Source organism: Schistocerca serialis, chromosome 3 (genome assembly GCF_023864345.2).
Source record: "Schistocerca serialis cubense isolate TAMUIC-IGC-003099 chromosome 3, iqSchSeri2.2, whole genome shotgun sequence".
Classification (NCBI taxonomy): Eukaryota; Metazoa; Arthropoda; class Insecta; order Orthoptera; family Acrididae; genus Schistocerca; species Schistocerca serialis.
In genome coordinates, this window is record NC_064640.1 from 189,542,866 (window position 1) to 189,557,675 (window position 14,810).

Below are 14,810 nucleotides of genomic sequence, written 5' to 3' on the forward strand. Positions count from 1 at the left end.
AAGGTGGCGTTATTTTCGAGGAACACTATTGAGAAAATTTAGAGACTCGATTTTTCAAGCTGACTGCAGAACAGTTCTACTGCCGCCGACATACATTTCGCGTAAGGACCACGTAGATACGAGAAACTAGGGTTCATATGGAGGCATATAGATTCTCATTTTTCCCTCGCTCAGTTTTAGCTTGGAACAGAAAAGAAAATGACTTTTAGTGGTATAGGGTACCCTCCGCCACGCACTGTACGGAGGCTGGCGGAATATGTATGCAGTTGTAGATGTAGAAGCTTGCGTTAGCGACGTCTGTTACAGAGGCGAGTATGAGTGGCTGTCTCGGAAAGGGCATCATATTACGCATTTCTGTTGTCATTTGAGACGGCTTAGTTCGGTGGCGATTTCATTATATGAGAAACGGTTATTTCAGATAAAAAGGCCTTATTTCGTTCCTCAGACGCAAACGAAGCGTGCAAAATCACTTGCATCTGTCACTCCCGAATTTTGCCAGAGGGCATGGATAAACCCATCACCTACATGATGCCAGAAGACACTTTATCTCAAATTTTGCAAACTTTACGAGATTATATAATCTGGGGTCATTCACGCAGTAGATGATAGTATAGCGGACATCTAAGCTGCTGAGAAGATGGACATATACGTCTTGGACTCCGCTCTGATCTACCGGGTGATCAAAAAGTCAGTATACATTTGAAAACTTAATAAACCACGCAATAATGTAGATAGAGAGGTAAAAATTGACACACATGCTTCGAATGACATGAAGTTTTATTAGAACAAAAAAAAAATTGCTAGACGCGTGAAAGATCTCTTGCGCGTGTCGTTTGGTGATGATACTGTGTTCAGCCGCCACTTTCGTCATACTTGGCTTCCCAGGTCCCCAGACCTCAGTCCGTGAGATTATTGGCTTTGGGGTTACCTGAAGTCGCAAGTATATCGTGATCGACCGACATCTCTAGGGATACTGAAAGACAACATCCGACGCCAATGCCTCACCATAACTCCGGACATGCTTTACAGTGCTGTTCACAACATTATTCCTCGACTACAGCTATTGTTGAGGAATGATGGTGGACATATTGAGCATTTCCTGTAAAGAACATCATCTCTGCTTTATCTTACTTTGTTATGCTAATTATTGCTATTCTGATCAGATGAAGCGCCATCTGTCGGACATTTTTTGAATTTTTTTGGCTCTAATAAAACCTCGTGTCATTCCAAGCATGTGTGTCAATTTGTACCTTTCTATCTACATTATTCCATGATTTATTCAGTTTTCAAATCTATACTGACTTTTTGATCACCCGGTATATCACCGAGTGTTGGAGAGCCTGTTGAGCGGTAATAGATCAGTATGGCTCTCCAGTACCATATGGCTTCGTATTGTGTTGGTACTAAGACGAGCCATAGGCCATCGTCATCATCAGGGCTTAAAGTTACGCTACACTGTACAAGAATTCTTCTCTGACTCGATTACTCGTTAGTGGATACTAATCTTGTTGAAGTAAGACCGCTGTACACCCTCAGTGAGACACACTGAGAAATTGCGTGCTGAACCAAGCAGTACGCGTGCTTTTTCTAGGTCTTTTTTAGAAGTGGTTGTGAGAAGCGAAGGAAGGAAACTTCGCGTCGGACAGCAGCATTCACGGGAACACGAAGCATGCTGTTCTGCGGGGGGCTCACATTCTGTGCCTTTCGCCGATTTGTCACAAGGATAGAAGTGATACCCAGAGTTAACGAATGCTTAAATGTTTTGTCAGATGAAAACTGATACCACTGAATACGAGAGGACACACAAAGTTTTGGTTCTACTTTCTTAATTGGCACGCTCATGAAGTGACAGGAACTAATGAAAAGTAGTGGTTAAAAATGTATGTGTAAAAAAGTGGATAGGTCCTGAACTAGAAATCCAAAAGCTAATTCGAAACCAGTCGTTTCTAGAATAGGATTTTTCTCTCACTGCTTCTTTCACTTATGACAATGATTTGTTATTTTGAAAAATGCTCGAGGTTAGGCTGTAGGTCCCCATAGAAATGCCTGGGTAAGTCGTTTCAGTGGCTGAAGGACTGCAACTGCGTATCAATTAGGACCATGCTTGGTACACTGAGGTGACAAAAGTCATGGGATAGCGATATGCACATACAGAGATGGCGGTAGTGTGACATACACAAGGTATAAAACAGCAGTGCATTGGCAGAGCTGTCGTTTGTACTCAGATGATTCAAGTAAAACGGTTTCCGATGTGATTATTATGCCCGCACGACGGGAATTAAGACTCTGAACGCGGCATGGTAGTTTGAGCTAGAGACATGTGACATTTCATTTCGGAAATCGTTAAAAAGCACTCCGTCTTCAGGCCACGAGTGGCCTACCGGGACCATCCGACCGCCATGTTATCCTCAGATGAGGATGCGGACAGGAGGGGCGTGGGGTCAGCACACCGCCCTCCCGGTCGTTATGATGGTATCCTTGACCGAAGCCGCTACTATTCGGTCGAGTAGTTCCTCAATTGGCATCACGAGGCTGAGTGCACCCCGAAAAATGGCAACAGCGCATGGCGGCCTGGATGGGCACCCATCCAAGTGCCGACCACGCAGGACAGCGCTTAACTTCGGTGATCTCACGGGAACCGGTGTATCCACTGCGGAAAGGCCGTTGCCAGGAAATCGTTAGGAAACTCAATATTCCGAGATCCACAGTGTCAAGAATGTGCCGAGAATACCAAATTTTAGGCATTGTCTCTCACCAAGGACAACGTAGTGGCCGACGGTCTTCACTTAACGACCGAGAACAGCGGCGTTAGCGTAGAATTGTCAGTGCTAACAGACAAACAACACTACCTGAAATAACCGCACAAATTAATGTGGGACGTACGATGAACGTATCCGTTAGGAGAATGCGGCGTAATTTGGCGTTAATAGGTCATGACAGCAGACGACCGACGCGAGTGCTTTTGCCAACAGCACGCCATCGCCTGCAGCGCCTCTCCTGGGCTCGTGACCATATCGGTTGGACCCCAGACGACTGAAAAAGCGTGGCCTGGCCAGATGAGTCCCAGTTTCAGTTGGTAAGAGCTGATGGCAGGGTTCGAGTGTGGTGCAGACACCACTAAGGCATGGATTCAAGTCGTAAACAAGGCACTGTGCAAGCTGGCGTTGCATCCATAATGGTGTGGACAGTGTTTACCTGCAATGGACTGGGTCCTCTGGCCCAACTGAACCTATCATTGACTGGAAATGGTTATGTTCGGCTACTTGGAGACCATTTGCAGCCAGTCAGCGATGGAATTTTTATGGATGACAATGCGCCATGTCACCGGGCCACAATTGTTCGCGATTGGTTTGAAGAACATGCTGGACAATTCGAGCGATAGATTTGACCACCCAGATCGCCCGATATGAATCCCATCGAACATTTGTGGACATAATCGGGATGTCAGTTCGTGCACCGGCAATTCTTTCGCAGCCATGTACGGCTATAGACGCAGCATGGCTCAGTACTTCTGCAGGGGACGTCCAACGGCTTGTTGATTCCATGCCAAGTCGAGTTCCTGCAGTATGTCGGGCACAAGGAGGTCCGACATCCTATTGGGAAGTATTTCATGACTTTTATCACTTCATTGTAAAGCACTATGGTGTTCAAACAACCTTCAGGTTGAAGACGGCTTTATTTTTTAGCTTAATTATCATTTTTAGAAACTTAACACTTTCATCATTTCGAAGTACTCTCCATAACCTATGCATTTTGCAGTTACTCGAAACGGGGGTAAATGCTTCACACACACTGCAGACACTAGCGCCAGCACACAAACAGAGATGACCAGCGTCAGAAGTTATCGATAACGAAAATTAATAACTAGCGGATGGCGTAGCATTAACTGTGTCCCTTTGTTATTCGACGAGGGGGAGAGCAGGCATTCACGCAGAATTTAAACAAAAATCGCCAGATCTATTTATAAGGTTACTTGGTAATTTAATTTCAACTGTTTCCTTAATAACGTTATCTCAGTAGCTGGAAGTGCTTGCCAGGTCTCCGTATTGTCACATTCCATACGATGACCGGTGTCAAGATGATAATCTTCAATCGCAGATTTGCTCGGCTCTTGTAAGCATGTGTGACGCATATGCTTAGTACACCGGTCCTCCATAGCCTTGATAATCTGACCAGTATATGACATGCCACAACTGCAAGAAATACGATAGCTACCCGCCTTACACGAACCAAGATCATCCTTTACGGAACCTAAAAGAATCCTAATCTTAGATGGTGGTCGAAAGACACATTTTACATAATATTTCCGCAAAATACAACCAATCCTGTTGGAAATACACCCAGTGTAGGGACTTTGGTGCCGCCTCGGTATTACCATCACTCACCTGATGCACGGTTGGTCTATAGGGTAATGCACGTCTGAACTGTCTTTCACCATAACCATTCCAGTGTAGGCTTACCTCAGGAAGGGCTAACTCAGCTGACAAACCCTCAGGTCTGAAATGACGTGGGCCCTGTATACCAAGGTGCGAAGTACCCCTTCATGCTGAGCCCGATGCTGCTAACAGCCTACAGATACAAGTCAGTGTGAGAAGGCTGCCCATAAACGGCAGATCCCAACGTACCATCAACCTTCCTCCTGACCAGTGCTTCAAGGAAGGGACGGCAGCCATTCTTTTCCACTTCCATCATTAAACGAATATTCGGGTGGATTGAAATCAGGTGTTCTGAGAAGCCGAAAAAATTCTCACTGGCATGGAGCCAAACAACAAAAGTATCGTCTAAATATCTGAAAAGTACGCAGGTTTCAAATCCGCCGACTTTATGGCACATTCCTGAAAGTCTTCTATAAACAAGTTGCCAATAATACGTGACAACGGGCTTCCCATCGTCTGCTCATAGTACTAGTCACTGAATGAAAAGTAAGTGGAAGCCAACACATGTCGAAACAGATTTTTTAATTCAGTACCAAACCTAACCTTAATTAACCGCAACGAGCCAGTAATAGGAACGCGATTGAGGAGAGAATGTCAGAGTCATTCAACCGTATTCCCTCAAATTGTCGTAAGAAATCCGCAGAGCTCTTAGTGTGGTGATCACACCGACCTGTCCGCAGCTCGTGGTCGGGCGGTAGCGTTCTCGCTTCCCACGCCCGGGTTCGATTCCCGGCGGGGTCAGAGATTTTCTCTGCCTCGTGATGACTGGGTGTTGTGTGCTGTCCTTAGGTTAGTTAGGTTTAAGTAGTTCTAAGTTCTAGGGGACTGATGACCGTAGATGTTAAGTCCCATAGTGCTCATCCCCATCGCACCCCCCTCAGATTTAGTTATACGTTGGCACAGTGGATAGGCCTTGAAAAACTGAACACAGATCAATCGAGAAAACAGGAAGAAGTTATGTGGAACTGTGAAAAAATAAGCAAAATATACAAACTGAGTAGTCCATGCGCAAGATATGCAATATCAAGGACACTGTGAGCTCAGGAGCGCCGTGGTCCCGTGGTTAGCGTGACCAGCTGCGGAACGGAGGTCTTTAGTTCAAATCTTCCCTCGAGTGGAAAGTTTACTTTCTTTATTTTCGCAAAGTTATGATCTGTCCGTTCGTTCATTGACGTCTCTGTTCACTGTAATAAGTTTAGTGTCTGTGTTTTGCGACCGCACGGTAAAACCGTGCGATTAGTTGACGAAAGGACGTGCCTCTCCAATGGGAACCTAAAACATTTGATCGCAAGGTCATAGGTCAACCGATTCCTCCGCAGGAAAACACGTCTGATATATTCTATACGACACTGGTGACGGCATGTGCGCCACATGACAGGAATATGTTGTCGACCCACCTAACTAGTACACTTGGCGAATGGCTAAAAAGATTCTTCTACCTTGCCCGATTTAGGTTTTCTTGTGGATGTGATAATCACTCCCAAAAAAGTGATGAAAACATATGAGTTTGTCACATAAACTGAAAATAAAATGTTAAAGTTTTCACTCGAGGGAAGATTAGAACCAAGGACCTATCGTTCCGCAGCTGGTCACGCTAACCACGGGACCAAGGCGCTCCTGAGCTTAAACTGTCCATGATATTGCCTATCTTCCACATGGACAACCCAGTTTGTATATTTTGCTTATTTTTTCATAGTTCCACACAACTTCTTCCTGTTTTCTCGATCGATCTGTGTTCAGTTTTCCAAGGTCTATCCACTTTGCCAACTTATAACTAAAACTGAGGGGGTGCGATGGGGAGGTTCCCTTGTCAGAGCCATTTTCAATACCGACCTACTACTGTCTTGCTACGTGATATGTCGGAGCACCAATGCTACAATCGGCCTAAGAGGAGCCCCCTTTCTTGTGGGTCTTTGAAAGGCCATATAACTTAAGGGGAAGAGCACAATAAGAATTAAGGAACTTTCCTTCAGGAGGCTGTTAGTCTTTCTCTCAACACTTTTTGTGGGGTCAGCACCGATACTGCCATATCCTGAATCAGATAACAAACACTGCATCATTTGAACATAATCTTGCTTGTCCAAAACAACCATAGCATGCCCGTGCCCAAAGATAGAATAACAACATCCGGATCAACTCTTAAGTGAATGTAAAACAGCTCTCTCAGCTGCTGCTATATTACCCTTGTGTGGGCGTGCCCTAGTCAACACATGACATGCCTCCCTCCTATCTCCTCTGCAGCATCAGGACGTAGTTTAAAAACAATCTAAATCTTCATCGTCAGAAGCTTTTTCTTTGTGAGATTAGTCATAAAATGTCGAGATATAGTATTTAACTCGAAGCCACGGAAACGTTCACACTTCGCCATTGTGCTATCTTCTGGAATTGCTCTGCAAACCGAGGTTTTAAATTCCCATGCACAGTGCTTGCTTTCTTACAGTTTTGGATTGAAAATGACAGGGTTTACGCCAGTCAAAATATCGGCGGTTGTAGACGATATCACCTGGCTTCATTCCCGTAAGTTATTTGAACATTTTATACTCCGGGAGAAACTGAAGTCTCACAGCTGGTGCGGTGTTTTCATGGAGCAGAATCACGCAGAAAAATGATTTTGGACGTTTCTCCGTGACGCATTACAAGGGCGTGGCCAAGCAAATACCAATGTACGTAATTGAAGTTACTGTCTTGCGTTCATCCGCGCAGTGGTAGCGATGTGATCACTTGCCGAAACGAATGCGCCCAGCATTCTTTTCCTCACACACCACACCCTAATTCACTTTAGCTGGGTGGGCTCCTTTTAGGAAAGCTGGAACATACGGGAGTAGCACCGTTTCAGGTCCAAACTGGTACAGCCGTCTTTCATCACCAATTGTGATGATAAATACTGCTTTTAATAGTCCGGAATCTAATTGTTCTGTCATTTGCTGGCGGCATTCAACGCGCGGAGTTTGCCTGCTTAGGCGCCAGACTGCGCCATATCCAACGACTGCAGAGTTTTTTAAAATCGGAAATTATAATGCAAGATCTTACATACTGCTGCTGATTGGATCTCAAGAGTCACCAAGAGCCTGCTGAAGTCATTCCAAATAGTGTTGCATTCAATCCTAAACATCGTCGCACGGAAGTACTCCCATCCAAGTTGTAACTCCATTGCTCCTTCAGCCCGTAGCGTTTAACGAAACAATAGAACACTAGCAGTCCATCCAGTCTGTCGATATAACTGAAATTTGCGCGACTCAATAACAATGCGTGTCTCTGCGTGCTACATTTCTTGGAAATAAAACAATCAACCAGCACCCCAGGAAGACCCAGTTCTCCTGAACACCTCTTCAACACTGCGTGACCGCACTTGAGCTCGTGATTGAATGAGATTAAATGATAACTTCTTACAGTGTATGAGTCACACGCTTCCGTTGGTTTTAAAGCTGTCAGATATTTGCATCTACTACCATAGCAACACAATCGAAATAAAGGAAAGCTGCAGACTGTGGCTCACTGGTAGTGTGTTAGGAAAGTATACCTTTTCTGTAGAGATCGCCAACAAAACTTTTGGTCTGTGATTCATTTATCGACTGAGGTAATATAAATCTGTGAAATTAGGACACATGTACGGATGTTATAGGCAACTGATAATAAACCCAAATGTAGTAAGAAGGTGGATTGTGCTGCTGTTATGTGCCATTTGTTATTAATGTTGCTGTGGCTTTACAAGTACAAATCTAATTTTAAATACTGATACGTAAAGATTTACAAAGCTACGATGTATCAAAGTCAATCTGAATTTGTTTATGTCGGGGATTGTGTCTTAACTCAGATATTCCAAAATTTGTACTTGTCACCAGTAATAATACACACATCACTATTATCCAATGCTGGTAACAGAACAACAGGAAACTTTAAATATATTCCTGATTCAAATGTACGCCTTGAAACTTTCTCATAAAAGTCCATAAAACATAGTTTTGTGAAGAATAAATGTGAGAAGAACTGAAGCATTGAGGCAGGCATGGAGTAGTAGCACAGAAGTAACCTAAATGTAGGCCAAAGTATGTTAATTGCAGTGGAAACATCCACAGAAGTATGTACAGCAGATTGTTTTTTTCCATAAATGTGGCAGCAGAAGACAAATTTTTGACTCAAAATTCACGAGTGCCACAATGAAAGACAGTCGCCATATGTTTAGTAGTAACTGCAACATCAACAGACACATTTGAAACCTAGAAAGCATACACAGAATAAAGCACTTCTGGAAGCTACAATTGTACAATTTGTCAGTAAAATGGTAGTAACATCATGCTGAAGATCAGTAATCACTCTCTTACAATATTTCCACCTTAAAAACATCGGTGCAGTGGAAAACATGTAATGTGATTTTCCTTAGCTAGTGGTGTACTCGGGTGACACTTTTTTTTTTGTTGCAGAGCCGTTCACAGATTACAAGATATGGCTGAAAGCGTTTACTGGGAAATACGAAGGAGAACCATCTGCAGCAATATACCACAAAACAGATGTGAAAGGGCCAAGTGCTCCACAAATTTTGAATGTAACCTGCCATTCACATGACACAATATACCTACAGTGGGAAAGGCCTACAGAATTCTACAACACCATTGACTACTATTATATTTTGTACCGTGATGAGTTCTCAAGTGACTACAAAGAAATAATGACGCAGACATCAAAGGAGCATCTAGAAACTATGGTATGTTTCTACCTTAGTTAAATTCTTGCTCAGTGTTGAATTGTGTCCACAATGAAACATTCATAACATAATTCATTGTTTCTCATTAGTGAATTAGTCAATTTTGAAACTGACCTGTTGGTAACGTGGAAGAAAAAAATGTCGACATGATTTTACAGTTGTGTAATAAAACAAATATTTTCTTAAATTTAATTGATCTGTAACATTTGCATCTACTACCATAGCAATTTTATCTAGGATGGAAAATTTTGGTCCAATCAGACTGTTTTTACAGTCTTGTGGCATTGAAACAATGTTAATATGTGAGACATTAAAAAGTTTCTGTTTATAAATTACGTGTTCAGATGTAAGAGAGATATTTTTGAGTGAGGGCATTCTATCCTAGGTGCCACATCTTATGAACCTTTGCTAGGCCTATTTGGTAGAGAAGTGCAGTTCAAGAAATGTCACCAATGTTTTTGTGTCATGAATGTGGCTTCTTGATGGACTTCCAGTGTTACATAATGGAAGTAATAATGGCTATTGTTATTATGTTTGTAAATGCTCTACCAGGACTAAGCAGACTATAAACATGGATGCCATTATACTCAAAAAATTCTAAATAAGACCATAGATGCCAAAACAATTTTGTGTGGTTTCGTAAAGCAGAAACAAAGTGCACTGTTGCTGGATATTATGTTCCCCCTTCGTCTGTTCAGTGTTACTAAAGGAACATTAACTGAAACATCTATAAACATGACAGACCATTGGGAAGTAAGGCAGGAGCAGTTTAATCTTAACTGTAAAGCATGTGATGTGGATTCTAAGTTCTACAAACTATAATGAAAATCTACTCATGAACTACTATAAGGTGATTACACTGAAGTGCCCACTCTTTTTGTTAGTATTCTCTCAGTGAGATAGTTTGATGAAGTTAATATGACTCATTGAATCAATTGAATATTTTCTGAAGTTAACTTATAAATTTTAAAAATACAAACAACTATTTCCTCAAGTATGTGCTCTGGTTACAGCATAATTTAGTACAAATAAAATTGACGAACAGTTGTTTTTTCACATCATAAGAAGGTCTGATGCCTGTTCATAATTTATCCTTGACTTGATAGCAAAAATTTTGAAGACTTTACAATTTTTCTTCAGCATTTGTTGAGATATTTATTTGTGTTGTACAGTTATTTAGCTGTGCCCAAACCTTTTCAAGAAACAACATTTGACTTAATCTGATGGACAACGCTGTCTAGTTGAAACTGTAAATACTATATAGCAGCACAGTACATGACGACATACTTCGACGTGCAATTTCATGCAGTCTCATTTGCAACTGATAATGACTCAGCATCAATAAGAAGAAAAATATAGCTTCAAACTTACAGTGATTGTGCATACTCCCTTTTTCTCTCCATCACCAGCGGAAGTGGATGTACATTTCCTCATGGTGTTTAATAGCCCATGTTATGAGAAAGATTTCCATGGGCTTGAACTACTTGCAGTTTCTTCTACTGTATTTCTACTAATCTTGTTAATAATTTCTTGAATTACATGTAGAATGTGATATAGAAATTTTCCGTGGGCTGACACACAATGATGAGATGATAAGATAACTATACCATGTTTAAAACAAACAGGAATGTTTAAGTAGACATAAGTGTTGTTGACTTCATGAGACTATCCTATAAAAACAGTCATTAGTTTCCTACACATATTGTTTTAGTGTGTAGCAGAAAACCTTCAGTGATCTAGCTTTGCAACAGGCTGTGTGTCTACCCTATACATGCATGTAGATTAAATTTATTTTTAACAGAAATAGATTAAAATGTTTTACATATAAATATAAAGTATTTTTATACATTAAATTTTTACTGATATTCATTTTTTACAGTAACAAAATTGACAATCATTGATATTACAAGATGTTCAGATATACTGAAACTTGAGTTGGTAGTTACTGTTTTATATGTTGAAACATAAAATAATTAAGTCATAACATTAAGGTAATGAAAGCATTACCTTAATATTATGAATTAATTTGTTGGACAAATTAGTTTTATTTCTTTCCCAAGTGTTTTAGTAGCAATAGAACACGTAACTCCATTTGTCAGGGTAAATGGTCATTTTTGCATAGATATGACATTACTTTTAAATAAAACAATTGTTATAGGAGTACATCAATCAAAAATGTTTCTTCTTTGATTATGAATTCTATGTATGCTTCCTGTTCCTTGCAGAAGCTAAAATGTAACCATAATTAAAACAATGGCAACAGTAATTTTCTGTAGATAATCACTAGTACATCTTCACAAGTATAACATCAAAACAGAATTCAGCTGATCAAATGTTTCAATTATCTGTCCTCACATATTTGTATTATAAGAAGTTAGAAATACTTTATCACCAGTCAGATGCACAGCAGACCAGCTTATGAACGAATTGTTTAACTAAGAAAAAAGATTGTGTATTATTATTATTCCTCTTTTTTCTGTTGCTGTTAGGTTTTCTCAGCACCAGAATTTTCATGAGTCACCTAACTGTGATAAATCTTGCCTTCCATCTGAATCTAACCTTGGTATGACTTATGAGGTGACATATTCATCTCCTTCTAAATTACTTGTTGTGATTATAATTACTTGAATACTGCCATTCAATTCCAGATCCAGATTCAAACACTGAGTCAGATTTCATAAACTACTTCACAGTTTTGAATTACCCATCCAGTGATTGCAGTCACTAATCTCTGATCTCTGGACTGAAAAATATCAACACCAACTTTACAGAGTAAAGACACAAACCCACACAAAAGCAAATGAATGAGTGTCCATTAGTGAAAACAATTTAAGACACATTAAAAGTCCTGGCAAGTTAATTTGATTAGACAAATACTATCTCAATAGAACCTCCACCACCCTAGCCAATATTTCAGCTTCCTCTAGAAGGAACAATATGAAGTAGGGTTACCGACAAAAAGTATCTGACTTTTTTGTCAGTTTTGGTCTATGCTTCTTCTGAATTTCCTGTCCATATTCAAAATGACACAAACTTCACAGCAAGCTGTAGTTGAATGTTGGTCCTTGTCAGTCCACAACAAGATCCACAAGGGGTACTCAAAAACTTTACATACAGTTTCAGATGCAAAACTTTGCCTTTGGAGTCACTTCAGCAATTATTTCTCTTCAGTTATTTATCAAATGACTGACTACTCCATCATGTACCTCACAACATTACAGTACATGCCATTCTGAACCATTCCCAACTCTTGCCTTGTATTCAGTATACTAATTAAGTAAATAATGAATCAAAATAGACCAAATAAATGAAATGATTCTAACTTCAGACTCCTCTTCACTAAGTGCCAGTGTCTCATAAAGCTCACCCATATCTCAAAATTAATCTTCAATAATGTGTCTCATAATATCATAACCAAATTATTTGCTTATATGTTAGTAACCTATGGAGTTATTGGTGAAATGACCTCCCCCCCCCCCCCCCCCCCCCCCCACATGCCTCCAACACCACCACCACCACCTCCTCCTCCTCCTCCTCCTCCTCTTCTTACATAGCATGCCTCTGCCTTGTGCTGCCTTCTGGCAAGAACGTTGGGTACTGGTGTACTGTATCCTCAAATCCTGCGACTTTCCATTGACATTGTGGAGAGAGATTCTTATGTTAGGATAAACGATGACGTTGGGCAGTAGCAATCTTTATGCTCACTGAACCTTCCCAGAGGCAGACTTGCTCTCCAATATCAGATACCACTGGCTTACATGGGAGGTACCTGATCTGAATGAGAGTAGTGGTTGAAGACCAACCACTTTCAAAGCAATTGAATTGGCAGACTGAGAGGCCAGTAACTAATTGGCATCTGAGTGCAACCATCCCTTGGCCACAGGTGATGCATCCCAATACATTCCTATGACAGATGTATGCTGGGTAACCATTTTGTTAAAAAGACACATATCCTAATCTATAAACAATGTGTTACACAACTCCTTCGTTTTGTAGAAAAACTGAAATAGCTCTCCTGCAGAAAAAATTAGAAGTTCAGTATTCTCAAAATAAACTCAATATACACAAAAAGATAGACAACTAGCCTTTCAGTAGACCACATAAATGGCTAATGCTCATTGACTAATCAACGAGCAATGAAAAGTAGAAAATAAAATGTGTCAAATGTGAACAAAAGTTATGTAATATCAAATGGGTGGATTACAGGCGTGGACCATTGCTGGAATTAATTGTTTTTATGCATAATGTACAAAGCAGACAAAAAATACATGTGAACTATAATTTTATTACCAAAACAGGCTTTCTAAGTATGTTAAGACAGTACCCCTCCCCCCCCCCCCTCCTTTCCCATTATCCATGGGAAATGTGCAGCAGAGAATGACTTAGACATCATCATAAACTATGGCCCTCATATATCTATGAGATACACATAAGCAAGAACCTTACATGGTCACTTAAATTTACATTCCAAATGAGCATGAACAATGGAATATTCACATTTGGAACTCATTTTTTACTGCTAAATCCTGCAAGTGTTTCCTACAGTTCACATTCTACCTTTGGCATTTGCATTTCTGCCACATTTCTATTCTCCAGAGAGGCTGTTCTTTGTGCCATTCCTTCCATTGTTAAATCACTAATCTTCATGATCCAGATATCAGAATTTAAATAGGGATCAGAAAGGAAGTAGAATATCTTGCTTGTTGACAGAGGATTCTCTTGACTGGTGTCTCTGTTACAGTGTTACATTGTTTTGAATCAGCTTATCATCCATCATCCATATTGAAGCATCAGTTTGGGGAGAGTGCTTGTTTATGCAAGTACTGTTTGATATGTTCAGCACCTCCACCTCCTCTATGTTCTGAAAATCCTCCCTTTTCAGGTCCTTTTCTATTGTAGGGACAGGAAAAAGTAATGGGGGTGGGGGCTAGACAGAAAGAGTAGGGTGTATGGGCAAACCATTGTCAACCTTGTTTTTGGGCAATAACTCTCTAACACTCAATACTGTGTGGGTGATAGGGCCAATCTTTCGAACTCCACATTGTAAGTCATTTTTTCTGCTGTGGCTCACACAGTCATTTCAATCTTAGAAGACAGTAATGATGCTTATTTTATTATATTGTGTAACAAATTTGTGGTGGGCTATCTCACTGCATTGAAGAAACAAAGCAGTATTGTTTTTAGTTGGTTCTCACCTGTTTTGCTTTCCTTGGTCACGATGATGAAGCATTTCAGCTATAGCAGAGTCAGAGAAAGAAGAGCACTGCAGTGGGTTTGGCACTGCTGCTTTGTACATGTACCTCAACCGATCACATAACGCAATTTTGTATATGTCTCTATGGTGATAACTTGAAGTTGTTGCACCTCTATAGACAACTATTGCTTTAGCCTGCAGCCATTTACATTTCAAAGTTGAAAGCTGGTAACAGCACTGCCAGCTGTCTGTGACCTTTCATTGACTCTACTATAGCTCAGTTGATATTATGTTCTGCGTTAAACCTGTAACACCATATCTCACAATATGTAGTGATTGCTGACAAAAACATAATGTGAGAGTGTTGTTCTGTCACGTCTGCAACAGCTACATCACCGAAACCGTGAAACAGTGCTTACGTAAAGAAGCACTAGGATGGACCTGACCCTTTTTACACGGACTATAGTTGTTCATCTGA

General features: G+C 40.7%; 1 protein-coding gene across 2 annotated transcripts in view; it reads left to right on the forward strand.

Annotated features, from left to right (window-relative positions):
• Positions 1-14,810, forward strand: part of LOC126469893 (tyrosine-protein phosphatase 99A-like) — a 483,039-nt gene that overhangs the window by 304,923 nt on the left and 163,306 nt on the right. The window contains exon 3 of one of the 2 annotated variants that reach the window (XM_050097234.1): positions 8,858-9,138. The exons of the other annotated variant lie outside the window; for it this stretch is intronic. Coding sequence (XP_049953191.1) covers positions 8,858-9,138 — 281 coding nt within the window. The remainder of the gene's footprint in view (positions 1-8,857; positions 9,139-14,810) is intronic. 2 annotated transcript variants of the gene reach the window in all.